Here is a 27,069-nt window from a genome sequence, read left to right as displayed (position 1 = left end):
CAAATCAGTAGATCCAGAAATTATAGAGGCAAACTCTTTTCAGCTGTAGAGGTACACTTCATGTACTCATTAGCCTACAGTTCAAATGCCTGTGTTAGGGTGCATTGTTTCAGTTTCATTAAGTCTTCTTGCAGTTACATGATAATTATTATGCTGGAGTGATCAAAGCTCATAAACATCTGAGTTACACAATGAGTCTTTCAAATGTGTGGAATATCCCAGCTGTAACCTTTGCTTTCAGTTTGGTTAAATTCATCATTCAGATCACAGACTAAACAACAAGTACAGTAGGTCTTCCACTCCGCAATTAAAAATAGCAACACTCATGTAAGGCTTTATTCTCCATAGAGTCAACATAAAGCAACATTAAATAACGGATCTTTCATCTGAAATAATTACAGTTTGTATAAATTTACACTGAAGACCAAAATACACACACATACATAAAACCCATAAATCACTAAAACCTATTAAAACACATGGAAAATTACCTCATTTGTTGTGCTATTCAAAGATGTGTATGTGTGTGTATTCAGGCCAAGTCATAAAGAAAACAATAGAGGTCAATATACTTTATGTTCTACAGTCGCTGCAGATTAATGAAATATAGTGGAAACCTGAAGATCCTAGGTATAGTAGTTTGTGGGAAATAAATACAGTGAAGTGACCATTTAGCTCTTGTGGCATGAAACTGCTTAGTGCATTATTATTTGCTTTTCTACAATATGATATTTGTTTAATAATTGATTAATTTAGTGCATAAAATAGTTGATAAATAAAATGTTAAATATCTAATCATCATATCAAAAATCATATATTTGGAGGGAGTGTCTTTGACACATGCTGACTGCATTCTTCTTATAACCAGAACAGGAAGTGACATCAGAGGAGAACAAGAGTGAGCAGTTTGGTGAAAGGAACAGGAAGGATGAAGAAGAGGTGAACATCCACACAGTTTAAAAGGAGACATCATGGCACAATAAGAGCACAAGCTCTAAGATGAAGACTGGTAATGATTAAAAACTGCACTAAATAGTATCATTCTGTGACTTCACACTTTAGGTAGTGCATAACATTTACCACTTTATATTAATTTTACTATATGTTTAAATAAATAAAAACAAATAACTTTAAAAGGTGCTGTTATTGAGTGAAAACTCAAAAGACTTCAGGGCTGTTGTAAGCCCTGTATGCTTCAAGATCCTAGCAACGCCCTCGCCAGCAGCAGCAAACTGATATTACATATGCCCACATTCATCTATGGTGATCGCTCATAACTAAGCAGGGTGCTATGCTCTTATCAAACGATGCTCTTAAAATAATTATTACAAGAATATATTTTTTGTTATTGTTTTAGTTGAATATAAAATGTTTGTGTGTGATTGTCAGTACAAAGAGGAAGCGCGGACAGAGAGACTGGAACTAACAGAGATCAGGTGGATTTTTCACAAAATCTACATGCATTAAATGGATGCGTTGTGTGCTTTTCAGTAGCACTCTGCTATTAATGTGAATAATAGCATTTAGCAGCATTCACATCACTGTAAACTTGAACAGGATGAATGCTACTATACTGATGTGACAGACTACAAATCTGTTCTCCACTCTCTGAATTGGTGTACACGAGTCTCTGTGCTGAGTCTGCTCAACAAAGTGTTTGGGTTTGCATGAATTCAAAAGCTGCCATTTAAAACCAGCTCTATTACCAGTTTGCTTCTTGTGCAGGTGGAGTCGCAGGGGGATTTTGAACTGTCTGTATTGTATAATGGTACTTTAAATACTTGATGATTTGGTGGACTGGCCTCTATGTGGTTAAGAGACTGAAACAATGCCGTGCAGGTTTCTCCTCTGACCTGCTTTTTCTTAAACTGTTTTTGAAATTTACTGGTCAACATGACTGTGCCATTGCATCGGGTTTTAAACTAAAGTGACCACCGTAAAGCTGATTTATTATATTAAAATCTGTTATTCTTAGACACTGCTGTAGGCCATCCAAAAATTACATTTCTTTTGAAGGCAACACTAAAAGCATGACATTAAGACTGAGCTGAGCCCTCCTAAAGGTTTGATGCTGGAGTCGCCCCTGATTGAGTGCTTCTCACACATTTATGATTTTGAACAATTTACAGAAAATAATATCAACAGTAAGTACTTTTAAAGATTAAACATATAATAATAGTTGCTAAATTCATGCAAGTCAAATAACTGATTGATCAACTACAGAAACAAAATTGTACTTCATGTGTTTCACGAGCACAAATCTTCATCTGTAAAATAACAACTAAAGATGTCAGATATTTGTAGTGAAGTTAAATGTACCAATTTCCACTTAGAAGCAGCGGAGAAGAAGCCACAAATGTGATGGAAAGACCAAATAAAATAAAATAAAGTACAAATTCCTTACATTTGTACTTTACTGTAGTAATTGTACTTAATATCATCTGGCAAAAAGGACCCAACAACCTTCATGCAAACTTCACAGTTTCTGAACAACTGAATGATCTACTTGACGCCTGAAACTACATTGAAAACACACATGACATATTTATATTTTAACAATCGAAAGTTCACATGTAGAAACAATTCACACCGAAGCAGCTTCTTGCAGAGCGGACTGTTTATTTTGAATGTTATTTTAATTGTATTATTTTCCATTACTCCGTGTAATGACTTGATTTATCCAACCAATGTAAGAGCAGACCTTCAGAGAAATAGTTGGTCCGGTACAGGCAGGTTCACAACCACCAACATGCACACCATGAATCTTGTTGTTTTTGGCCATCACTCCACCACCAGAATCACCCTGAGAGAGAAAACATAAATATTTTGTACCAAAACATCTGATAATGATACAGATAAAATGTTGGCAGCATGGTAACTCACCTTACATATGTCCACTCGAGGTTCTTTGTAACACATCGTGTTTCCATTTGGCCATAAGAATGCTGAATTACATGGATGGAGGTTAAGCTCACACTCAACAACATGCATCTTTGCACACTGGAGATGAGGCGGTTCATCAGGGACTAGAGAAAAAAGGAAAATAACAAAAGCTACTGCATGTTTCATGCAAGGAAATCAGATATTGAAAGAAACATGATTTGCCTCATTTCTGGAACAAAATGTGTTCTTTAAAAGAAGCTGAGCAGCATTTAAAAAGGAGGGAAATTGACAGTATATCCACAAAAAAATGAAATAAATACTTTATGTCATCACAGTTTTCAAATAAAATGAAAAAGTAACTATAACAGGCACACAAGACAAAATCAAAGTATAATATAAACTAAAAAATTGTGAAATAATCAAAACAATACTGGTCTTACGTTTGTTGTAGTTTACATCAACCGTATAGCCACCATGGCCTGCAATCTGAATGACATCCATCCTACAAATTAAAAAATAAATAAAATTCCATCTCCATGTCTGCAGGCTGAGTATTTCCAGTTCACTCTAAGTCAGCTAATCTTTTCAGATTCAAACATTTTATTAAAACATTACATTTCCTTCCATTTCCTCATGCTCGTGTTTTATTGTCAGTTATTATAGATCATGGATGTAGCTCCTAAGCAGGTACCTAAAATCAAAACCAGAACCCTCTGCTCAATATTCAAGTCTCAGTTACATTATTGTTAATAAAGAAGCTCTGCAGTCACTAATGGGGGTTTGTAACTTCAGAAGCATGATGTCATTTTGTTCATAGACTACAGATGTTGCTACATTTTTTTGCTCTTCCTGGAAGTTTAAAAAACCAACCAACTAAACAAGAAAAATACATATTATGTCAACATATTCCAGAATTCAAACTTTACACTTAAAAGGTTACTCAAAACTCACTTTTTGCGACGTGTACATTTAGGGAAGACAACAGGCTTAATCTTATTCTCTGGTGGGTCGATTTTCAGAAGCATGATGTCATGTTTTCCTGTTTGGTCCTCAAAGATTTTGTGATCAATAATTGTCACCATTCTTCCTGGACCTGGATGAATTCCTACATATGCAGACATAGTCCTAAACAATGGAAATGGTAAAAGAACAAAATACCAGTAATGATTTTTGTCTCTGGACTGGTTTTTTTTAAATATGTGAAACAGTCATTTCTCACCATCCAGGTTGATCTTTCCAGCAGTGAGCTGCAGTTAGAACCCACTGGCTGTGGATCAGAGAGCCGCCACATAGATGATGGTAATGTGTTCCATGGGTCAGAGTTATGTGCACGTGATACAGACGATCATTTTTCTCACAGCTATGGTCGTGAAAGATTCTCTTGTGCAAATCCACCTCTGTGCACACCGTGAAACCTGAGAGAAGAGTAATATACTTACAGATGGTTGGCTTACCACCTGAACAACATATTGTGCAGCAACTATACTCGCAGTCCCAATTGTTCTGTTTCACAAACTCTTTGCCTTTTTCAGTGATATAGATGCAAAGCTCAGTGACAGTTATTTATTTGCTTCAGTAGCTCATTAGGGTCTGTCTCAAACTTTTTATAAAAGCAGTATAAAAAAAGCATGAAACATCAGTTGTTCAGTTAATGTGATATTGGCTCACTTGATATAACAATTTCTTTTCTTTTATTTGTCTTGTACATATCGTTATTGCACTTCCATAAGTGACAACATTGAACACCGATGTTTGACAGAAACGAATCCACAATGTCTCATTCACTCAGTACAAAACCTTGAGGCTGTTTTCCTGCCTTAGTGAACAAAGATATGAAATGCTATTTGATTATGAGTAAGCTCAAAATGAAGTTCATTGTTCTGTGACATACAGCTGTCTTACAGCCTTAAAACTTTTTGTGTGGGCCTCTTTCAGTGGTCACTTATTGCACTCTTAGTTGTTAATACTCAGTATTCAGTTTTCCCCCATGCAGGTTAATCAGTCATGTTTGCATGGTTGTAAAATAAAAATATTCATTGTTAATTATTGATAATCAATAAGTACATAACCTAAGAAGTTGTTTCACATCCTCCTGAATCATATCTTGATATTGTTACCTTTTTAATAATAGCACAACTTTAATCATTTGAATTCTTTCACCTCAGGTGTCTATTTCCAAATCCACTCTAAGCTTCTTCAGAGCGGTTGGTGTGTGTGTGTCCAGGTGGCAAAGACCTTAAGGTCAGATTTGTGATATTTGGCTGTATAAATTAAAATATGCATACTATGTGATGTGATTGCAGAGAGATTCAGATGGTGCAAGAGGAGATTTAATGGTTCATTACCTGGACACAATTTAAACTACCATTTATCACAACTAGCTTGTAGCAGTATTTCTCTCTTTCTCTTTCTTTCCCACACATGCATGAGCGTGCAGTGGCGTGTGAGCACCTACAGAGTTAGTTTTTTGAATATATTTCAAATATGGACCCAAATGCAGAACTCAGGAGACAAAGGATGAACTCAAAGATCAGCTTCAATGCAGTAGCAAAAAATACAAAAACACAGTGGCAGGGCAGCAGCAGGGAAACTGGATACTAGCAAAACCAGGGAAACACTGAGGAAGGAAACAATACAGAGAGGGAGGACACAGCAACCAATTAAGACAAACTGAGGGAGTAAATACACAAGGAGCTCAGGACAAACAGGAGACACCTGGGAGGGCAGCTGAACCTAAATAAGAAAACGAGACAAGCGACGTAAAACTAAATAAAAACCACAAGAGACAACAGACTAACACAATAAGTAACTTGGTGTGCAAGAACAGAAACACAGACGGGACACAGAACGCAGGACAATGGAGGAAAATAAACTCACTGAACTATTTTTACAAATTACAAAAGGAGATAGTCTGAGAAATAAGCTCGAGGCTACAAAATTCAAAGTAACCAGAACAAACTAAGCATAAAGATGAAAGGTGAAAATTTAAATCACAAATAAACTAAGAAACAAATTGAAACTATTTAATAATAACAGCAGTATCTTGGGCTACGTCCACACGTACCCGGGTACTTTTGAAAACGCAGATTTTTCTATGCGTTTGCACCTTTCGTCCACACGTAAACGGCGTTTTCGGTCACTGAAAACAGAGATTTTTAAAAGCTCCAACCAGGGTGGATATTTTTGAAAACTCAGTTTTTGCGTTTACGTGTGGACGAGAAAAACGGAGAAAACGCAGCGTCAAAGGTGTGCGCATTTTTTGACGTCACACTGTGCGCCAGGTTATTGTTTCGGTGAAATGAATTTCTACAATGGCGGACTTACACAAAATACCATTACTGTTCATTTTACTCTCTGCAGTGTTTAAATGCTTACACAGTTACTGTCCCTCCACATATAGGACTCAGTTCTGCTTCTATGCGCCATCTTTGTTTACTCTTTCCCACCAAGGCTGACTTCTGATTGGCCAACATTTCTACACGGATAGGAATATAGCGCCATCTGCTGCTTTGGCATGTTCCTAGCAGCATTTTCCTTCGTTTTTGTGGACGGGATTTTTTTAAAAAACGAAAAATCTCCGTTTTCAAAAACACCCGTGTACGTGTGGACGTAGCCTTGTTTTGTGTTTCTAGCTTCTAGGGATTCTAGAAATGGAAAAATGTACTTGATGGAAGGGAAGAGCAGTCATGCTGTCAAAATGTAAAGTAAAACATGAGTTGAATCTATTAATTTACACACTTTTCTTATTTGCCTTTCCATCATACTGTATCATAATGTGCTATTTCTTCTCTGCTGTGCTGAATTTCACAATAGAAGACGACCATTTGGCAGCCACTGTGCAGAGCTGTGGCCCAACTCCAAATGTGACCAGAGCTCTTATCCATCCATTTAGTGGGTTTATCAGCAGTGATCAGTCCCATAGATATGGGCTAGTCGGGCTTTCTACACCTGCTAGTCAGTTCAGAAGGTTGTTATCATCCATTCAGATGGAGGATCACTAACAGGAGGATGGGAAGACTCCAGAATCCATTCTCACTGATCTCCGGTGGATACGGCAGTGTTTACAAGTGAGATGATTTAAAGCATTTATAGAGTGACTATAAAAAGTCAGCGAGTGTCAGTAATCACTCAGTCAGTGTTGGGAAAGTTACCTTTAAAATGTATTCCACTACAAATGACAGAATGCATGCCCCAAGCTGTAGTTTGTAATGTATCCCATTAAGTTACTCAATGTGAGTAACGTATTCTGAATACTTTCAATTACTTAATATATTAAAAGTCTAAAGAGCTCGGAAAGAAAAGCGTCTGGACTTCTTTAAGCTGCTTGAAAACGTTTCACCTCTCATCCGAGAACATCTTCAAGTAACTTAAAGAGGTCCAGACGCTTTTCTTTCCAAGCTTGTTAGACTACGATGACCTGATGACTGAGAACCTTCACAGACTTAATATAAGAGCTTTGAGATGCATTTGTAGATATTATTACGTGTTTTACAGTCTTTATGGTGCTAGCTTAAAGTTACGGTGTAAAGGTTAGCTTATATTGTGGTAAAGCTGTTACTATTTAAATGGTGTCTAGACAGAAATATTAACTCCTGTTATAACTAAGTTGCTAAGTTACTAGTTAATGAAGTTACCAGTAACATGGTTAATCGCATCCACAGATTCACAGTAAAGATCCCGATTAGCTTCAATGGATCTATAATAAATTTCTGCTAGTTCTAGCGCTTCATTTAAACCGTATGATACTCATACTTACCCAGAGTCAGTGTAAAATAAAATTCTACCTGAGTCTGACTCCTTTAATCCTGCATGACAAACTTCAGGATGCAGGTTTATTGACCCTCTTTCCTGCTGGCACACCTGTGACACCTGAGAGTCAGCTAGAAACTTACAGGAATGTTTACATCATGCAAAGACTGATAGACTCTGTAATACTGTAAATGATCAGTAACTTAGGTTAATACTAAACATTTGTGCCTCTCTGTCTGTGCTGAACCATTTAGAATCAGGTTTTGAGTCAGGCTGCATTGAGTGTGGGACTTAAAAGCATTAGGCTTGAAGATGGTATGAAAATCTCTACTTACCTTCTACGCTATATTTTTGTTACTGATTTATTAATACATTTTACATTGTTTCTTTTGTTTATCAGTAGAGAGAACACAGATTTCAGAGGCGCAAAGAGAAGCACTGTTGCTTCATACTTAATACTTTAAAGCTGCATTAGGGGAAGACAAGAAGCAGAAGTACTTCCAGGCACAGCCACAGTGAGGGAGCAGACACCTTACACTGAGTTCAGAGAAGTCAGAATTTCAAGAAGCGTCTGAAACAGCTCAGGTTTGGAAAGAAGCCTTTTATGTTGGGTGTTATAAAAAATATACACATATTTATAATAACAACTATAATATTATTATAAATAGTAGTTATTCTCTTATTATTATAAATAAATATCAAACATTTCAGTTGATTTTCTATCACATATATTGTGTTAGCCCTGTGATAAACTGGCAGCCTGTCCTGCTTTTGCCCTGTGGCAGCTTCAACCTCCCACTGTCACGATCCTGGGTCTTTTGACCCAGCGTTTTAAGTTTTAGTTTATTTTTGATGTTTATGGTTTATTTTTAAGTTCATCAGGTTATCTAAGCTCATTTGTTTATTTAGATTCCTCTTGTGTCTTCTACCCCTGTGTTTTAGTCTCCCTTTGCCCTCTTATGTTATCAAGTTTATATTGTCTTGTCTGCGTCTCATGTTTCCTGTTTTATTTTGAAGGTCTGTGTCCTATTTCAGTGTAGTCAGCTTTGCTTCCTTTGTCTCCTTATGTCAGAGTAGTGTCAGCTGTTTCCCCATGTGTTTCCACTTCCCCCTAATCACCCTTGTGTGTATTTATTCTGTGTGTTTCTGTTCATTCTTTGTCAGGTTGTCTGTTGTTCCATGTCTCCAGGAGTGTCCATGTTTATGTTTTTGCAACGTTCAAGGTTTTGTTCTTTGCATTTAGTTTTCCCAGTTTACTTCTAGTTAGGTTCTTTCTTGTGTGCATCTGCCTTTTGTTTTTGTACTCGTTTATCAGCCACATTAAACAGCTCGCTTTTAACCTGACCGTGTTTTACCCAGCAGACATTTATTTCAGTGACTTTTTTGGATTTAACGGACTTTGGATTATTTCCTGTGCAGGAGGAGGAGAAGGAGGCTATTCGGGCTCAGATGACCCGGATAGCCACGGCTAACCCAAGGTTTCTGGATTTTCTTGCCTGATGATTTAAAGAACTTTGTTACTGCCTCAACCTCAGTAGTAATATAAAGGCACTTTTTTAACTAGTTTAGGAGCATTTCACTTTTCTTTTGTGCTCTGAAAGACACAGAGGCTAATAGTTTTTAAAACAGAGTACCACAAACAACATGTATCCCTTTAGAAATAAACTTTTCTTGCGATACTTCTAAAAACCACATTCTTAACTAGCCACAATAGCACTGTATCGACCCCCCAATGTTCCTTTAATACAACCTATAATTGTCTAGTAGCCACACAAACGCACTGCAACAGTAAGACTTGATGATTAGACAGAGGGGGTTACAGGTAGGGCCCCAACAGTCAGCAAAACAAGTCATAAAACAATAAAAGCTGCACACTTATCAAGAGCATCCCAGCACACACATCCCAACTGTAGTTCCATAGTTTCCACCTTTTTTCTTTACAAACTGCTCCTTTATCTAACAATGACACCTCCTAGCGACTAACTGAACCTCCATAGTTTTTCACCTTTTTTCTTTACAAACTGCTCTTTTCATCTCTCCATGTCAGAGGTCAACTGAAACCAAGTCCAGCTATATAAAAACACCCCATCAGACACACAGTATTTTCCTCAGCACTTCACAACTTTCGCAAGGTATATCGTTTTAACTTTTTTTTTCGGACCCCGGACACAGCGCTGTGAGGTAGTTAGCACACAATTTGGCCATGTAGAAAGCATCGTTTGTTTGGAACGCGTCATCACTGTTCATAAGAGTTTAATTTAATCAAACCTGATTTTAGGATCTACGTGGCTCCTCATCACTCGCCAATTCATCATTTTATTTAAATATCTGAATTTTCAGAATGGTGATCCAAGCGGGACACAGAGGCTGCTAGTTTTAACGCACCAGAATGCCGCAAATATAAATAAAAGCCTGACTATCCCGAGAGCCTAGCCGCAGCGACACTTTTCTTTCAAATGGATGCCTGCAGGTGCGTTGGAGCTACCCGCACAGAGCGTTTCTGACAGTCGGGCGCTGCTTATGCAATAAAGAAAAACAACAATACAGCATGTTTCTCTGCTCCAAGACATCCGCGGTCCTTTCACACGGTGAGCATGTCTGTTATACCCAGCGCATAAATGTCTGTATGTCAGCGCTGATTAAACCCTGTTTAAAATGTGACACGTTTGTTGTCCAAAAACATTTCCTCTAAATTTGCAAAGTTACTGATTTAAAATCTGCTCTAAGAAATATTTCCTGTGATCTAAAATTTGGCACATTTATATTTGTGTCTGGTAACAACAGCAGCTAATGTGCTGTACAGCTGATTCTTTTGAGGGTGTAGCACCTTCAAAGGTTGACGTAGGCACCATGTAGAGTTATAAAACTGGGTTTATTCTGGTCTCGACGACCCAGGAGAACTGCTCAAAGAAGAAAACTATTTTTTTAAAACATCACATCAAAATGCATTCTTCTACTTTGTGTAAATCAATCACAACGTAATTAATCACAGAAAATAAAACATTTAAAGAACACAAACAAAGTAAGCTGACCTCCAGGAGGGGCTAAATAGTCCTTTGTGGCCTTACTATCTTTTTCTAACTTATTTCTTGCACTTATTTAATTTTGAACATTACTTTTTCCATGTGTGGAGCTAACCATGTGTGCTAGCAAAAAAGGGGTTGGGTGGAGACCCAAAAATGCAACCAACTCTACATTCCACTGTTCATCACCAGATGGTGCAAAAGCGCAAGATCCAGACATAAAGCATCAAATCCACACAGAGGGTTTTTATCATTATTATTATTTATTTAACTAACTTTTTAAATGTTTCACACATTAAACATTAATGCATGAATGGATGTGTATTTTAAAATGAAATACTTACAGAAGACATTGTTAATTATTAACAGCTTAATTATTGTGCTTTGTATATGCTACATGTATATATAGTACATGCAGTATGACAGGAACACAGAGGTTTAGTGCCAGACTTCACATAAAAAGTATCAACTATGTTAGGATCCATGATTATCATGTGTGGTGCTAGTTTACATTAGTGGCTCCTCTCATGAAGGTGTGTGGATCTCTCACCTCTCTCCAAATTGTGGTTGTGTGTTTGATGCTGAAACAGATGAAGACTGCTGATTGGCTGAAGTAGGGTACAATATATATTTTTGGTTTTTGGTTTGGGCAGTGCTCACCGCTACATTAAATAAACTGCTGCTCGTGTGTGTTTGTAGGTTCTCAGTCATCAAGCTCATGGTTGTCTAAGGAGCCTGGAAACACTTCAGCCACCTGGAAATACCCAGCCTGCAGAGTACATCATATGATTTATTGATTTATTTTGTGTTCATGTCACATGGATGGATGTGAAATTAATTTATAATTGTTTTGTTTTTTGTCTGTTTCTAGAGGAGACGTCGTTCAGGTTGCAGGACTTGGTGGTTATAGAGTAAATGCCACCGGCCACACATGTAAGACCAGATTTTGTTTGATTATTTCACAGTTAATGCTAGAATCTGATTTCGGTTTCTGTGACTGTTTTATTCTTACATTTATGTTTTTGTTTAATACTGAATGAAGAACAAGTTTTTTTCTTTTTGTAAATTTTGGAGTAGATATACTGTGTGCCAAGTTCCTTGTTTAAAAATCATTTGGAAACATAACAAAAGATGAAACATCATTCTACTCACAATTTTAGCTTTTGAAAGATTATGAATAACTTTTGTTCTTTTCCTTTTTCTCTAGTCCCTGATGAACCACCTAATCTTCAGTGTGCAGACATGTGTGTTGCTGACTGTGAGCCTACCAGATACTCTCAGTGTACTGCATATGTGCCATATAACAACAGGCTGTGTCTGGAAGAACATCAAGTAGATGCACGTGGGATTAGTTGACTGCTAATATTACTGTATATCATCTGTGTATGTTTTAGATATTTTGGGGAGCACAAACTACATTTCTCTCGGGGTGATTCTGGTGGTGGAGTGATTTACAACAACATGATTTATGGTGTAATCAGTTCTGGTTTTGAACGTGTCTGTACTGGACCAGCTGTTACTGTGAATGTTTGTTCTGACATGAACTGGATAAATCAGAAAATTGCTCAAAATAATGGAAAATAACTGAATGAAAATAACATCCAGAATAAACAATCATCTCTACATGAAACTTGTGTGCTGTGTGTTGTTTCTACTCTAGAATATCTTCATGTTAACTGCAAATTGTGAACCTTTTTCTTTGGTCTAAAATATTGTGTCAGATTTGCAGCTTGTGTGTGTTTGAATGTGGTGTCAGGTGTGTAGCAGCTCATCCTGTTGTTCAGAAACTCTCAGACTCACACTGTGAAGATGCAGAAAGGCTTTCTGATCAGACATGCCACCAATCAGCTGCAGGGCCTGAACATGATAAACTTCATAAATCTGAGTTGATTGTTGGGGGTGGAAATGTTTACGTGGAGGCTGTTGGCCTCCGTGCACTGAGGGCATTAGAATAAATACAGTAACCATGAAAATAAGTTTTGTTGATAAAATACATTTCTTGAAACCGTCCATTGTTTTGTCCGAACTCTAAACACTGAATCCAATTTTCAAACTAAAAGTAGTGCTTTCAAAATTTTCACTAAAGCAAAAAACCTACAAGAACAAAAAATAAACAAAATAAAATTATAGTACATAGCGACATATGTGTTTTATTTCTCATAACACATCATTTCCATCTTGTCTTCAGTCCTGCATTTTTATACTTCTTAGGCTACGTTCACACTGCAGGCGAAAGCGCATCAAATCCGATTTTTTGACCCTATGCGACCCATATCCGATCATGCTATGACAGTGTGAACGGCGCAAATCCGATATTTTCAAATCCGATCTGGGTCACTTTCGTATGTGGTACTGAATCCGATACATATCCGATGTTTTAGAAAGCGACTGCTGTTTGAACGGTCAAGTCGCATTAAATCCGCCTTTTACGTCACCGACACAAGACTGAAGCCAATTATCAGCGCCAAAGAAGCGCCCGAGAAGACATCGCGAACGCTTCCTGGCCATCCAGTGTAGATGTCAGTGAAACTGTTGGGAAGACAACGTAAACATTTTATTTGTACTGTATAATCTGCAGATTCTGACAGAAATCTACAGCTATCCTTTGAAGCACCGCTCCTCTCTTAAACGGCAATAAGGATCATTATTTTGTTATTTACATTATTATGTAAATAACAAAATAACTTAAAGCAAAAATTGGGAAACGTGAAGACCGAAGTCTTTATATTAAGGGCCATCAGTCAAACAATACTGTTGCTCTGGGTCTAAACAGAGCGCGTTGTGTGTGACATCTTCTTTTGCGCATGCAGGCCGCTTTGAGCGTTCACACTAGAGCGCGTTTGCTGTCGCATTTTATTTGTAGTGTGAACGAGCAGACAAAAAAATCGGATTTGATCAAAAAATCGGAATTGAGCATTAAGACCTGCAGTGTGAACGTAGCCTAAGACCAAACTGAAAACTAAACTCTTCATATTCACAAACACTATTTGTTTCAGGATTACATCATGATTCATTTTCCATATGAGGCAGTGCTTTCAAATTACTTTTGAAGTAGTACAGAGAAATTACTCTTCTCCTCTTCTTTTAAATTGCATCAATATTTTCCAACTGAGCAGTAAAAGGACACGGAAGTCAAACATGAAGCATCAACGTGATGTTTAGATGTCGATTAATATTACAATAAGAGACTAAAGTAACTCGCTTTGAACACTTCAGTTTTCTCTCTTGATGCTGCTGTTTGTTTCTTCCTCCACTTGTATTTTTCTGCACTTCAGTGAATGTGCATAGCGCCCTCTGTTGTATGTTTGGGAGAACTGCACTGCACTGTCATCAAATGAAACTGTGCAGAGGTGGAAAATGAGCAAAGGAAGCACATCAACTGAAGAAGCTTCTTGGATCAGAAGTTAAACATCATCCAGAACCTTAAAGAAGTAAAGTCGCTTTCTTTCCAGGCTCCTTAGACAACCATGACCTGGATGACTGAGAACCTACAAACACACATGAGCAGCAGTTTATTTAATGTGGACCTGAGCAGTGCCCAAAACAACAACCAAACAATTTTTATTGAACCCTACTTCAGCCAATCAGCAGTCTTTATCTCTTTCAGCATCAAACACAAACCACACCTTGAAGAGAGGTGACAAATCCACAAACACCTTCAAATGTAAACACACATCACACATGATGAACATGGATCCTAACATAGTTGATACTTTTTTTTGTAAAGCCTGATACTAAATGTGTGCAGGCCACCTGAACTGCTTTGTCTCGAGTGCCGCCCACTGGGTTGGTCACTAGAACTGTGTGTTGCCATCACTGGAGCCGTGGTTGGTCTTTTAGATTATTTAGACTGGGACTGTTTTTTGTTGATTAGGCGGCATGGTGTCCTGACGGCTGCCTCTGTTGTTTTTTTCCCAGGAGGAGGAGAGTGGAGCACAGGTGGACAGCAGCCACGGAGCAGAGAGCACGGAGTTTTGGGTGAAGACATGACACAGGAGTCGAGGGAGCTCATGGGATTATTGTGTTGTCTTATTTACTCCACTGTAAATAAAGAGCACTGTCCATCGCACGAGTCCTGCTTTTGGGTCCTCCTTCCCCACTTCACAAACACTGAAACTAATTATACAGGTAATAATAAAGGAACCAAAAGTTCACATCTATAGCTTTAAATTTGGACAAATCTGTCAACACAACCATCAAGAATAGAATAAAATACAAACAAACACTGAAACTAATGAAAAATTACACATGATATATGAACTGTGGAAACTAACTGAACAATAAAACTCAGAATAAACAAATTCAAACATTATATGAAAGGTATAAACTGATTTGCATCTTATTGATTTGCAGGCTCACTTTGCTCCAGGACTTGACGACTGGCCCAACCCGTACAGTCTTTGTCTCTTAATACTGAATGTTGAAAACTGATACTCATGGACACCTTATTTCAGCCTCTTTACTTTGCATAAGAGACCCAAAGCTTTACATCAACATGATGTTGTCTAGTGGACCAGCACGTCCATTACATGTTTTGCCGTTATTGCTGTTTGTTACGAGTTCAAATATTGAGGGTGAGCACAAAACAATAATGGTCCAGAAGAGCTTCGGTCAAACAATGATTTTAATGAACACGCGCGTGGGGAGATGAACACTGCCCACAGATAGCATCGATCTCCGCCCAACGATACACAAGCAGTTGTTTTATACCATCAGGGTTTACTTTTATGACGCCCCCTCATGCGTCAAGCAGATACAACACAGGCATAAGTTTCAAAACCACAAATGTTCTGTTGATGACTTTTGACACATTTAAAAGGACATCTTCTCCGTCTGGAGGCCAGGTGCTTCCTATTAATCTTCTAACTCTCGCTTATCTCCTGGAACAAACTGTCCCTTAGGCAGACACAATTTTGCAGTCACAAGCTTTTGCAAACTATTATTTGAACTCTTACACCAACAACGCCGTTAAACTCGCCCTCCCAGAAGCCATCGTCCTCGTGGGTCTCTCTGCTCAGGATGGGGATGATGGCGCCTTCTGGGAACGACAGCTCATCTTCCGTTTGTCCCGCGTAGTCGTACAAAGCCTTTGCGAATGAAACTGCAACACAGACAGTGGCAACGAGGGTATTAAACAAAGCAGGAAATCAAAACTCCGATATTATCTGGTGGAGGCGGATCTCACCACTGGAGTCTCCGTTGACGGAGCCGGTTGGGAGTTCGGTTTCAGGTTCGGTGGAGTTGCTGGAGGACTGGGATCGGGCGTCCAGCGCGGCCAGCGACTGCAGCATGCTCAGCAGGCTGTTGGAGGAGGGCAGCTGCAGGTATTTCTCCGGGACGTAGCCCACCTGTCCGCTACGGTTTCTGGCCTGGAAACACAGACAATGCACACAGACGATGACAACAGCCAAAAATGTTTCAACAGGAAAACTCCTAATGAGAAAAAATAAAGTCAGATGTAAAGAGTAGGGCTGTAACAATATCACTGCATCGTCGCCAGAATTTAATAACAGCCACAAAGAGAATAATAGGAGAGCTTTTGTTCTCTCTTCCTGAATTAACGAGAAATCTAAAATCCTAAACAAGCCTCTGCTGAATTCATGAAGCTTGATTTCATGAACACCGGTGGCCTCCCCTGCCGCTGCTTACTTATTTTCATTCAGATTGAAAACACTCAGAGGTATTGGGATCTCTGTTGGGGCATGCTGTGGGGAATCACAGCACTAAAACAGATCTATATAAATGATATTGCTCACATTTTTATGTATGATTATATTCATTAAAATAAATACCCCATTAAAACACTATATCTGTATATGAAAAGATAATCACCTAAGTAAATATACATAAAATATTGGCTCAACACGTGGAGATGGTCTGTGCCTCCTGAGCCACTGCTCATAAAGGCTAACAGGGACAAAAACAAATACAGTAGCAGTGTTAAGTTCAAGCATTGAGTGCAAATGTACGGTTTTCTGTGTTTTTTTGTTTTGTTTTTTTTCATAGAAATGTTTTGTTTTGTTTTTGTTTGTTTTTTTGTTGTCCGGTTTGGATCTTTAGCAATCAGAATTGTTGTCTGAAGGCCAAGAAAGATGCCAAGTGGATTTACTTTACCAAGTGGATCATCATGGCCTTGCCATATTGGTCCATTTGATTGACCTTTATTATAATTATGTATTTATTTTATTTTTGTTTTTTAAAGACGGGACAGACATGACTGGGGGATAGGACAGGGAGAAAGAATGACACAATAAATAAACAATAAACTAGCTAACAATAGATACTTTTTTAATTTCACCTGCTGAGAATGAAAAAAGAAAACAAGCAGAAGAAAACGAGAGCAATAGAATAAACAACATCACGATGATATATGGGAATATAACTGTAAATACTAAATATTAAACATTACTGTGCAGCACGTAAGATCGACAGCGCACAGTGTGCTTTGAGGTAGGAGCCAAAAAGGGTGTAAAACACCAGTCAGTGTCACGCCGCCGGGTATATCAACTTCTCTTTTAAGCTGTGCTTTCTGCTTCACGCTCCGTGCCCACGCATGTAACAAGGGCTGCTACAAGGCCCTTTAAAACAGGAAGTAGCATGTGCTGCAGTGAGCTTGAATGGTGTCCCAATGCGCTGAGCAAGCACAGTCCAAGCATGCTAGCCAGGTGTGGTGCGTGATGATAAAGTGGTGACTAAAACTCTATAAAGGACATAACTAATATAACAGCAGGTCAGGGTTACTCTTACAATTTTCTCTGGTAAGAAGTCAAAATCCTTCATATAGAACTCTGAAGTTACCTGGAGAGATGAGATCCTGCTTCATAGTACAGGCCTCAGGGCAACATTTCAAAGTTAACGTGCAAAACAATCAATATATGTATTTGTATGTAACTGACAAAAAAAGGAGAGAAAAGCGTCCAAACACTTCTTGTGCCATTCCAGAGTTGAGGTCGCAGGTTATGGTGCCACCACTGGACTAGCTAATGAGAAAAGAAGGAAGATGATTTTTAACAAATTTGTTGTATTAAGAAAAAAGAAAACAAACCATCCAAACTGTTACTTTATTAGTAAAGAGATGTTGCAGATATTTGTACTGAAATTGTATTTTTCTTCATTTCTAATGTGTTCAAAGCAAAAACAAGCTTTTCCTGTGAGCTCAGACCATTTTATTTCTTTCTGCATTTCTGCATAAAATACAAATCTGCATCATTTTTTAAAAAGTGCTTTAAGCTGAACTAATTGTCCCTTTTTTCTAGAACCTGGTGAATCACCCTCTCTTCACTGTGCAGAGACTGAGGTTGTCAGCTGTACAGAGCTCAATGATATTTTACAGAAATAATTCCCCGAGGTCCACCGAGTCAGGAGCTATCAGCACTGGTTCTGTGGACAAAGTCCTGGGAAAGATATATGTCGAGTGAGTTTGCATGATCCCTCAGCTCACAGCTGCATTTATTAAACATTCAAAATACAGAAAGATTTTATAAAACTGGGAAACTGTATTTCTGTCTTGCAGGGAGACTCTGGTGGAGGAGTGGTTCATAATGGCAGGATTTATGGTGTCTCTTCTTTTGTGGGAGATCCAGACTTTGTATGCAGAGCACCGGCTGCCTTCATGGACCTCTGTGATCCTGAGTATGCAGATTGGATCAGGAAAACTATCAACCCATAAAAAGCTGTGAGGTGTGGATAACTGTAAACAAGCTGAAATAAATAATCTTTTAGAGTTTAGCTTTGGTTTCTTTTATTCTCTTTGATATAAGCAGTAGAGGATTTCAGAATTTCTGTGTTATTTGCCAAAAGACGTTTTTTCAGCTGCACCCACACACAGTTTCTTTAGATAACTTCAACTGCAGAAAGTAAAAACTCAGCACTAAGTTTCAAATGCAGTTTTAAAGATAATGATAATATGGTGTCCCTGAAGAAAACACCCGTCAATAGAAAAAGCTGCAAAATCCTGCAAAATGTAACAGAAGTTGAATAAAACACAACGGAAATAGAAAAAAATGCAACAAGGCTGAAAAACTGAACAAACAACAAACACAAATTACAACAGAAATAATAACGAGAGCTATCTTTCTATTAAAAATAAAATAAAGTAGAAAAAAAACATTCTCATCCTAAAACTTGGTGACAAAGTGGAATATGGTAAGGAAACACTCACTTAAGTGCTGTCATTACTCAAAGGTTCCTGATAATCATGCATGAAGTGATTTCTGGAGGGGAATGAAACTTAACTGAACTGCTCCCTGTGACATTTTGACCTGTCAAACGCAGGCGTAACTCCTGTTATTCATCGTTGTATTGCAGGTCTGCTGTGCACGACGTCTGTGAATCTGAGTAATTTGGTACAGATGAAGGAATAAGACTGCTCAGATGCTTTGGGTGTCACGTAATGATCCCTCAGGTTTGGGTGTCTTTGGTACCCTTTGATTTCAATCTACCTGCACGTTGAACAGAAATTCTGCCATGACAGAACACACTAATGCCTTTTCAAGGGAGAACCGATCCTAATCTGAGCTGTCAGCCCCAAGTTCTCTGCAGTCATCAAATCAAGCATAATCTGGTTTGAACAGGCTCCCTGCCTCACTGCAAAAGCCTTTTTACCAGCTGCTGTTTGACAAATTGCAAAGCCTCTGAAGAGACTTTAGAAAGGGGGAAAAAGGATACGAAGAAAAAGCTGAACAAAAAGCTATCCATGCACTGTTTAACATTTCACTTGGAGCTTATTGACTGTATTCTATCTGTGGATTGCATTATAGCTTCTCTGAGAGCTTTGCTCCCTGAAGATTTTATGATCTGTGAACACTGAGTCTCTCTTGTGGCTGTAAACCAGTCTGCTCAGCATGGCACTGCATGGCAGAGTTTCTCTCCATTTTTTTGGAATCACCTTTGCTCAGCTGTGCTCCTAACTGATCTCCTGAGTTTGGCTGTATTGGCATTGAATTTGTTGGCTTTTTCAAAAGGTACAAATCAAATATTGTTTATAGACCTGCCCCCTTTTTTATCTACAAAATACAACATTAAGTCTTGAACTGTGCTGTTGTTCTTCTTTTTTTAAAAACATTTTATAGCCTTCCAGTGTTCTAAAAATTAAAAACACAAATATAAGATTATGTAGAATTTTTAATATACAAATACTTAACACTGGAAAATACTAAAACTGTTAACTATAGTACAGAACTTAACAAAATGTCATAAAAAATTATAAATACTGATAAAAAGAATGAATTTTGTTTCCTAAGTTATAAAATACAATCTGTCACATTTTAGAACAAAGTGAACAAAGGAACTTTATATTTTCCTTAAATTATTCGCACTGATATTTTTGAATATGTACAATATGCTTTCCCTGAATTTTAACAGTAACTTTGATTGCTGCCTCCTCCAGTTCCTTATCAAAGAGACTCCACAGGCCAGTTTGAATGAACAGGCTCTTTCCATCCTCCAGCAACACCTCCAGCTGGTTTGGCATTTCTGCCGTGGCCACACCAATGAGGATGTCAGCTCTCTCCTCGACTTTTGTCTGTTGACACAGCATAGGCACACATTTAGCCCAGAAAACGTTGTTTTTTTTTATTATCCAACAAGAAAAAAGAAAACCTATGGTCATCACGTGGTTTCACTAAGTCACCAAGACACATACATACACACATTATGTCTTGATGCATGCTGAATCATCCAGGTAAGTCAATTCCAAAATGGTTAATCATGTTCACCTGGAGAAACAAAAAAAAAAAAAAAAAAAAACCCTACTCGCCCCTGCGGGCGGTCAATCCTTCAAGCTCGGGTCCTCTACCAGAGGCCTGGGAGCTTGAGGGTTCTGCGCAATATCTTAGTGGTGCGCAGTCCTGGGAACAGCTAACCAACCGGACATAGTGGTGCGGGATCTCTGTCCAGAAGTAGGGTTGCCAACCGTCCCTTAAAATACGGAATCGTCCCGTATTTCGAAACAAAAGTACACGTCCCGTATTGAGCTAATAAGGGACGCACTTTGTCCCGTAATACAGTGAGAATCAAAAGTAGTCTATAAATGTTAATGGAATTAACGCTTTGTTTGAAAACATAATTCCCAGCCCCTCTCCTGCTTTGTGACCAATGAGCTGACAGCACACTTATTCAATTCAATTCAATTCAATTTTATTTATATAGCGCCAAATCACAACAAAAGTCGCCTCAAGGCGCTTCATAGATACAGAGAAAAACCCAACAATCATATGACCCCCTATGAGCAAGCACTTTGGCGACAGTGGGAAGGAAAAACTCCCTTTTAACAGGAAGAAACCTCCGGCAGAACTAGGCTCAGGGAGGGGCGGCCATCTGCTGCGACCGGTTGGGGTGAGAGAAGGAAGACAGGATAAAGACATGCTGTGGAAGAGAGACAGAGGTTAATAACAGATATGATTCAATGCAGAGAGGTCTATTAATACATAGTGAGTGAGAAAGGTGACTGGAAAGGAAAAACTTATGACAATTCGAGTATGACAATTCAGATTACCGCTCATCTCACTGGTCGAGGAAAGGTCGCTTGCGGAGAAAATACCGGAAGACAACAGATGACCACAACAAGAAGCATGGCCAACAGGGAAACAAACACCGACACTGCGGTGCAAGTCTCGGACGACAGTACACCTAAAGCTGGGCAGACACTGTGCAATTTTTTTCAGTCACGTTATTCAGCTCCTGCTCAAACTGCACGATTGACTCGCAGGGGTTAGAAGTTCGTAGGTCACGATGTACTCTCACACTATACCGCCCGATGCTCTGATGCGACCTGAGTGCTCACACTGTGCGTCCATAAAATGAAGGTTATAACAGAAAATCTGTCGCTCGCTCTCTCTGTCTTTCACTCATACAGACACACCACCACCATCAACTTTGCTAAATTGCTAATGAAAAACATTGATCAGGCAGCTGTGATTGAGCAGCAGTGTAAATCCAACTATTTCCACGGTTGTTGTGGTCGTGATAATTTTGTGATGCCACATCGAAAAGGCTCGGATGAGCTTTCCAAAGTTCTACAAGTTGTGCCTCCATCGCTTGTGTCCAGATCACACGCTGCACAGCTGTGCTGCTCCGTCTTTTTCACCGACGTTTACGTGTTTGCGCGTGAGCAGTGTGAGCGCCTGTGGTGACACCCTCACGAGCGATTGATGATCGGGAGCTGCTCGAGGTGTTAATCGCTTCTCGTTACCCCACGTATACTACACGACGCACGATGAAGGCCAAAATCGGTCCGATCACCAAATCGGTCGCACGACTCAAAAATCGGCTCAAAATAGGCCTAAAATCGCACAGTGTGAGCCCAGCATTAGCGCAGCAATGTTTGTTTCCCCCAGAGAAAGGGAAGAATGGGAAAAGGAAAACACCTGGCTGGAAAAAGTTAATATGGGCATGTGCAGTGAATATCAGCGCTATGTGGCCAGAAGTGTGATAATATAACTTATTTAGTGTAATAAACAACTGCAAGGATAGATGATTACAACAAATAGATGACTAATACATAAAAGTAAAACATAGATGAATAATGATGATGAGTTATGATGCGTATTCATGGGAACAAGCGGGTTTACAAACAGGAGCAGCTGATTAGCATTAGAAAAGCTGAAATAATACCTCAACTGAAGCCAATTGTACTAAATGCACTAAATGTGCACAGTTACAAGAATGTTTTTCTTTCTATTGTTTTCTATAATTTTAAGTTAAGCAGGACAGAGTGCTTTTAAAGAAAGATTTAATTATATTCTCAAAAGTTAAGCATGACAGGCTTCTGTTTAAGAAAGAGACCTGTTTTATTGTGTTAATGTCATTTTGAGCTAAAAATAAATGGCTAAATGATCATTTGTTTCACATGTGTTCATATCACAAAGAATAGAATATGCATCTACTTAAATCAACTTCAAGTCAAATGGTTAAAAAAATAATTTCACACACAAAAAAAGAGCTAGAAAATTCACCAAACTGGGAAGGGTGAAGACAACTGGGTCGCCCAGCCCTGGCCACGAGGTGTCCCTTATTTATTTTTCAGGGAGTTGGCAACCCTATCCAGAAGAGATCTCTGTCCAGAAGAGCGCAGTCCTAGGAACAGCTAAGATACTGCGCAGGACCCACAAGCTCCCAGGCCTCTGGTAGAGGACCCGAGCTTGAAGGATTGACCGCCCGCAGGGGCGAGGGGGGAACTTTTCTATCTATCTATATGTAGTGTTTGTGTGTGTGTGTGTGTGTGTAAGATAATATAATATATAATGTTATGTCAAATTTGAAAACATAGTTTTAAACATTTGTTGATAAGACAAACAAAGCTTCTTCATACCTCAATCTGTGTAAAGGCTGTACGCCATATGAGGACTGTCTCTGCTTAACGTGAGAGAGGCTGATGTGGTCTCCCACGTTGAAGTTGTTAGCAGCTGCCTCCCTCCAGAGGCAGATTGTCATGGTAAAACCATCCTGAAATCACAAACATGACAGAATTAAAGATTCATTAATTAAATAACAACAAGTCCAGTAACTAGAAAAAAAAAAAGCTCACAGCCTCATACATTCTGTACCAGCAATGTCACATTTGTCACATTAGTTTAACCATTTTCAATATAAAACTTAAATTGCACCATTACCTCCTTCAGCTGGAGGTTTTTAAGGGGAACATGTTGTTTTCCCAACAGCACCTTCTTTACAGCAGAAAACTGAAAAGAAAATTGAAATTTAATGTCAGTAATAGTCAGTGTAGTTATCTGTGATAGGATTTTATTTCTTCAGTAATCTGTTTAGATTATTTTATGGTTGTTGTTAAGTATTCTGCACATGCCATTTATCTTATCAGAAGCAGTTTTATCTGTATCGGTTATTAGGATGTTTTTCATATACTGTGATTATGAAACAGGTTGTAGGAAATCCTTCTGTAAACAATACATTTTGCAACTTAAATGAAAAGTTTGCCAGTTTCAGGTATACAAAATCTATTTGTTTTCCATTATGCCCAATTCAGGGTACTTTTTGACCATTTCTGTTGTATCTGCTTTTATTTTTATTATAAAGGATATATTTAGATGAAGCCTTGTGTGAATTTATATACAGCAGTGTATAAAATAATTATTCTGTTTGTTTTTATTATCAAGTAGAGACTGTTCATTAAAATCTAGCCCTTACAACACAAATGTACGCAGGCACAATGCAAACTGGCTGCAAAAATATCAGAAATGGTCTGAGGTAAATATTTTTTAAAAATTGTGCTTAACAATCTTAACAGAATTTAGTCTCTGCTTGACAGCAAAAACCAAAATTTTAACTGTAAAAAATACTGGCAATAATGGGTTATTTGGAAACCTAAATCCATGTAAATTCTGATGGAACCACAAGTACTTACCTCCACCACCTCCCCTTGAACTGTCATGAGTCCCTCATGTGTGGAGCTAATCTTGAGTGGGGTGAGAGGAACAAGAGGATGCAGAAGATCCTCTGCTTCTTTTACAAGACCTTCCCTCACACTTAGGGTCGGTGCCCTAAAAAAATAAAAAAAAATAAAAAATTGTGTCCTGGCTGTGATACTGATGTTGTAAGGGGGGCCTGTGCCACTGAGTTCATGGCCTCTCATAATGTATGACCCCCCGAGCTGGACTTTAGAGGCATATTCTTCAAACATTGTGATCTTTGTCACAGTCTGGCCATTGGTGATCGCCGCAATGGTGTTCTTCTTTGTCATTAGAGGTGTTGGTGTTCCATCTTTGAAGTCCCAGCTTGTGACCCTTAGCTGGTCACAGGACTTTAAAATTTTCATGTGCAGTGGGGGTGGCCGGGAATATGGCGTGTCAGGGCGGTTGTTCAGAAGCTTTGTCAAAGCCATTCTGAAAAAAAAAAGCAACACAAAAAATATTAAGGGGTTAATACATTTCTGTTATAGCAAGGGTCATATAATATGGTAACACGTGTAGCTTTTGTGCAGTCTTTTTACTTTCTGATGTCAAACAAAACTCATAAATACCTTTCTGAGGTTCCTGCTTAAAAATGACAGGCCAAAAACACAGGCCTGTCTAAAAGTATTTTTTGATATTATACAATGTTGGTTTTAAAATAAAGCTAACAGTTCTAAGACTTCATTGAATTAATCCAAATATTACAGCAGAGACAAGTTGGTGAAAGTAACTTGGGACTGAACTCAAACTCAATATTTTTCTCACCAAACTGTTATTCATTTATTTTTTGTATTTTCTAGCATATAATCTCCTTTGACAATAAACATGAAATCCTCATATGAAGATTATCTGTGCAAAGATTGATGCTGCTGAAGTGAAACAGTGAAATTACAGTTCTATTCACAATTTGGTCTGTGGCTTTGAACTTGTAAAGAGCAGAGATAATGTAACTTTATTGAAATGCCTAAATTGTTTGTTGTTTCAGTATACTTTGAACCCCACCCCACACACACATTAATAATGGATTGGATTTATATAGCGCTTTTCAAGGCACCCAAAGCGCTTTACAATGCCACAATTCATTCACTCTCACATTCACACACTGGTGGAGGCAGCTACAGTTGTAGCCACAGCTGCCCTGGGGCAGACTGACAGAAGCGAGGCTGCCATATCGCGCCATCGGCCCCTCTGGCCAACACCAGTAGGCGGTAGGGTCAAGTGTCTTGCTGTTCATTGAAAGGGTGTTGTTTAGGGTCTGTTAAAAACACATTATGTAGTTGCATCACCAGACCAATGAAATGGTGAAAGCTTGTTAGCATTATTGGAGTTTTGGCTACGTGAGCTTACAACCTCGTAAAATCTGTTGGAATTATGTACAGACAGAAAGTTTTCAATTCATATAAAAATATATGTCAAAGTTAGTATGACTTGTAAATGTAAAGCCTGCTTTACATTTCTCAATAACTTTATCCCTTCATGGTGTTGTTGCTCCCAATATTCTCTTAGACAACCTCTGAGGCCGTCACAGAGCAGCTGTATTTGTACTGACATTAGATTACACACACGTGCACTCTATTTACTCATTAGCACTCATCAGGCAATGTCTGTGGGCAACTGACTGCACTCAGACCAAAGCGGGCTGAATAATTACGCACACCCCACTTTGCAGTCATTTATTTGTAAAAACTGTTTGGAATCATGTATGATTTTCGTTCCACTTCTCACGTGTACACCACTTTGTGTTGGTCTTTCACGTGGAATTCCAATAAAATTGATTCATGTTTGTGGCTGTAATGTGACAAAATGTGGGAAAGTTCAAGGGGGCCGAATACTTTTGCAAGCCACTGTATACAAGATGAGGATGTTTAATAAAAAAATTAAAGATTAAGGACATAAATGTACTTAACATGAATCAAATACAGGAATTGCTGTTAGCTAAAGTCAGCGAGCAGCAGCAACATTCTGAGAAAATCATGACTTAGCACTAATATCCTTAGCTATGCTCATTTTTTTCCAAGTCATATAAATTATTCAAAGCACTTGAACCATTTTTTTAAAGTAATACTGAGAAGTCGAACTTTGAGGTGGATCCACCTTTTTTACACCACCACGTCGTGCCGACATGTATACTCAGCACAGTGATGCATTTAGGCTACGTTCACACTGCAGGTCTTAATGCTCAATTCTGATATTTTGATCAAATCTGATTTTTTTGTCTTCTTGTTCACACTACAAATAAAATGTGACAGCAAATGCGCTCCCGTGTGAACCCTCAAAGCGGCCCGCATTCGCAAAACAAGACGTCACACACAACGCACTCTGTTTAGACCAATGACTGTAGAAAACAGTATGGTTTGACTGATGGCCCTTAATATAAAGACTTGTTTCGGACTTTACGTTTCCCAATTTTTGCTTTAAGTTATTTACATAATGTAAATGACAAAATAATTATCCTTATTGCTGTTTTAGAGAGCATCGGTGCTTCAAATGATAGTTGCAGATTTCTGTCAGAATCTGCAGATTATACATTATAAATAAAAATGTTCACGTTTCTCCAACGTTGTCTTCCAAACAGTTTCACTAACATCTACACTGGATGGCCAGGTAGTGTTCGCGATGTCTTATTGGGCGCTTCTCCAGCGCTGATAATTGGCATCTGTCTTGTGTCAGTGACGTAAAAGACTGATTTAATGCGACATGACCGTTCAAACAGCAGTCGCTTTCTAAAACATCAGATATGTATCGGATTCAGTACCACATACGAAAGTGACCCAGATCGGATTTGAAAATATTGCATTTGTGCTGTTCACACTGTCATGCCATGATCGGATAAGTGTCGCATAGGGTCAAAAAAGTCGTATTTGATGCGCTTTCACGTGCAGTGTTTTCCGAGCCTACCGAGCCTGAGGACAACTCAGGCTACTCCCCACCCGCGGAGTAGTTACGGGCGCAGAGGCTAGCGGAGCCTCAGCTGGCCTGGAAACTGGAGCAGGGACAAACTGGGCCCT

At 38.7% G+C, this 27,069-nt stretch overlaps 2 protein-coding genes and 1 long non-coding RNA gene across 4 annotated transcripts; 1 reads left to right on the top strand and 2 right to left on the bottom strand.

Moving 5' to 3' along the window:
* Positions 1-2,644: 2,644 nt before the first annotated feature.
* Positions 2,645-4,918, bottom strand: LOC146707182 (serine protease 1-like). Of its 2 annotated transcripts, XM_085458536.1 has the most exons (5): positions 4,103-4,918; positions 3,835-4,008; positions 3,324-3,385; positions 2,884-3,026; positions 2,645-2,803 (listed from the first exon to the last, which is right to left on the bottom strand). In XM_085458536.1, the coding sequence occupies exons 2-5, from the start codon at positions 4,002-4,004 to the stop codon at positions 2,645-2,647; spliced, it is 534 nt and encodes a 177-aa protein (XP_085314662.1). In that variant the 5' UTR covers positions 4,005-4,008; positions 4,103-4,918. The 2 variants fall into 2 exon arrangements, with proteins under 2 accessions (XP_085314662.1, XP_085314664.1); XM_085458538.1 differs by lacking the exon at positions 4,103-4,918 and having other exon boundaries at positions 3,835-4,066.
* A 5,039-nt stretch (positions 4,919-9,957) lies between these two features.
* On the top strand, positions 9,958-12,545 carry LOC146707181 (uncharacterized). The gene is made up of 3 exons (XR_014920794.1): positions 9,958-11,431; positions 11,527-11,588; positions 11,863-12,545. It is a non-coding gene; the product is annotated as an uncharacterized LOC146707181 (long non-coding RNA).
* Positions 12,546-13,914: 1,369 nt separating this feature from the next.
* LOC146707180 (F-BAR and double SH3 domains protein 2-like) lies at positions 13,915-16,609 on the bottom strand. The gene is made up of 4 exons (XM_085460737.1): positions 16,586-16,609; positions 15,841-16,024; positions 15,611-15,756; positions 13,915-14,143 (listed from the first exon to the last, which is right to left on the bottom strand). The coding sequence occupies exons 1-4, from the start codon at positions 16,607-16,609 to the stop codon at positions 14,060-14,062; spliced, it is 438 nt and encodes a 145-aa protein (XP_085316863.1). The 3' UTR covers positions 13,915-14,059.
* Positions 16,610-27,069: the final 10,460 nt, after the last annotated feature.

The sequence above is a fragment of the Copadichromis virginalis genome, linkage group LG6 (genome assembly GCF_057382275.1).
Source record: "Copadichromis virginalis isolate Kocher_CV1m ecotype Utaka linkage group LG6, C_Virginalis_male_GT1.1, whole genome shotgun sequence".
NCBI classification, from domain to species: Eukaryota; Metazoa; Chordata; class Actinopteri; order Cichliformes; family Cichlidae; genus Copadichromis; species Copadichromis virginalis.
The sequence above is the reverse complement of the archived record's forward strand: the minus strand, read 5'-3'. Positions and strand labels throughout refer to the sequence as shown.

Excerpts from the sequence above, each read along its gene's own strand:
- LOC146707182 (XM_085458536.1), bottom strand. The coding sequence starts at position 4,004 with ATGTCTGCATATGTAGGAATTCATCCAGGTCCAGGAAGAATGGTGACA. Across the intron at positions 3,386-3,834 it reads AAATGTACACGTCGCAAAAA|GATGGATGTCATTCAGATTG; the intron begins GTGAGTTTTGAG and ends TTTAATTTGTAG. Across the intron at positions 2,804-2,883 it reads CTCGAGTGGACATATGTAAG|GGTGATTCTGGTGGTGGAGT; the intron begins GTGAGTTACCAT and ends TTTCTCTCTCAG.
- LOC146707180 (XM_085460737.1), bottom strand. The coding sequence starts at position 16,609 with ATGCTTGAACTTAACACTGCTACT. Across the intron at positions 16,025-16,585 it reads TTGAACTTAACACTGCTACT|GCCAGAAACCGTAGCGGACA; the intron begins GTATTTGTTTTT and ends CTGTGTTTCCAG. Across the intron at positions 14,144-15,610 it reads AGTTTAACGGCGTTGTTGGT|GTTCTCAGTCATCCAGGTCA; the intron begins GTAAGAGTTCAA and ends GTGTGTTTGTAG.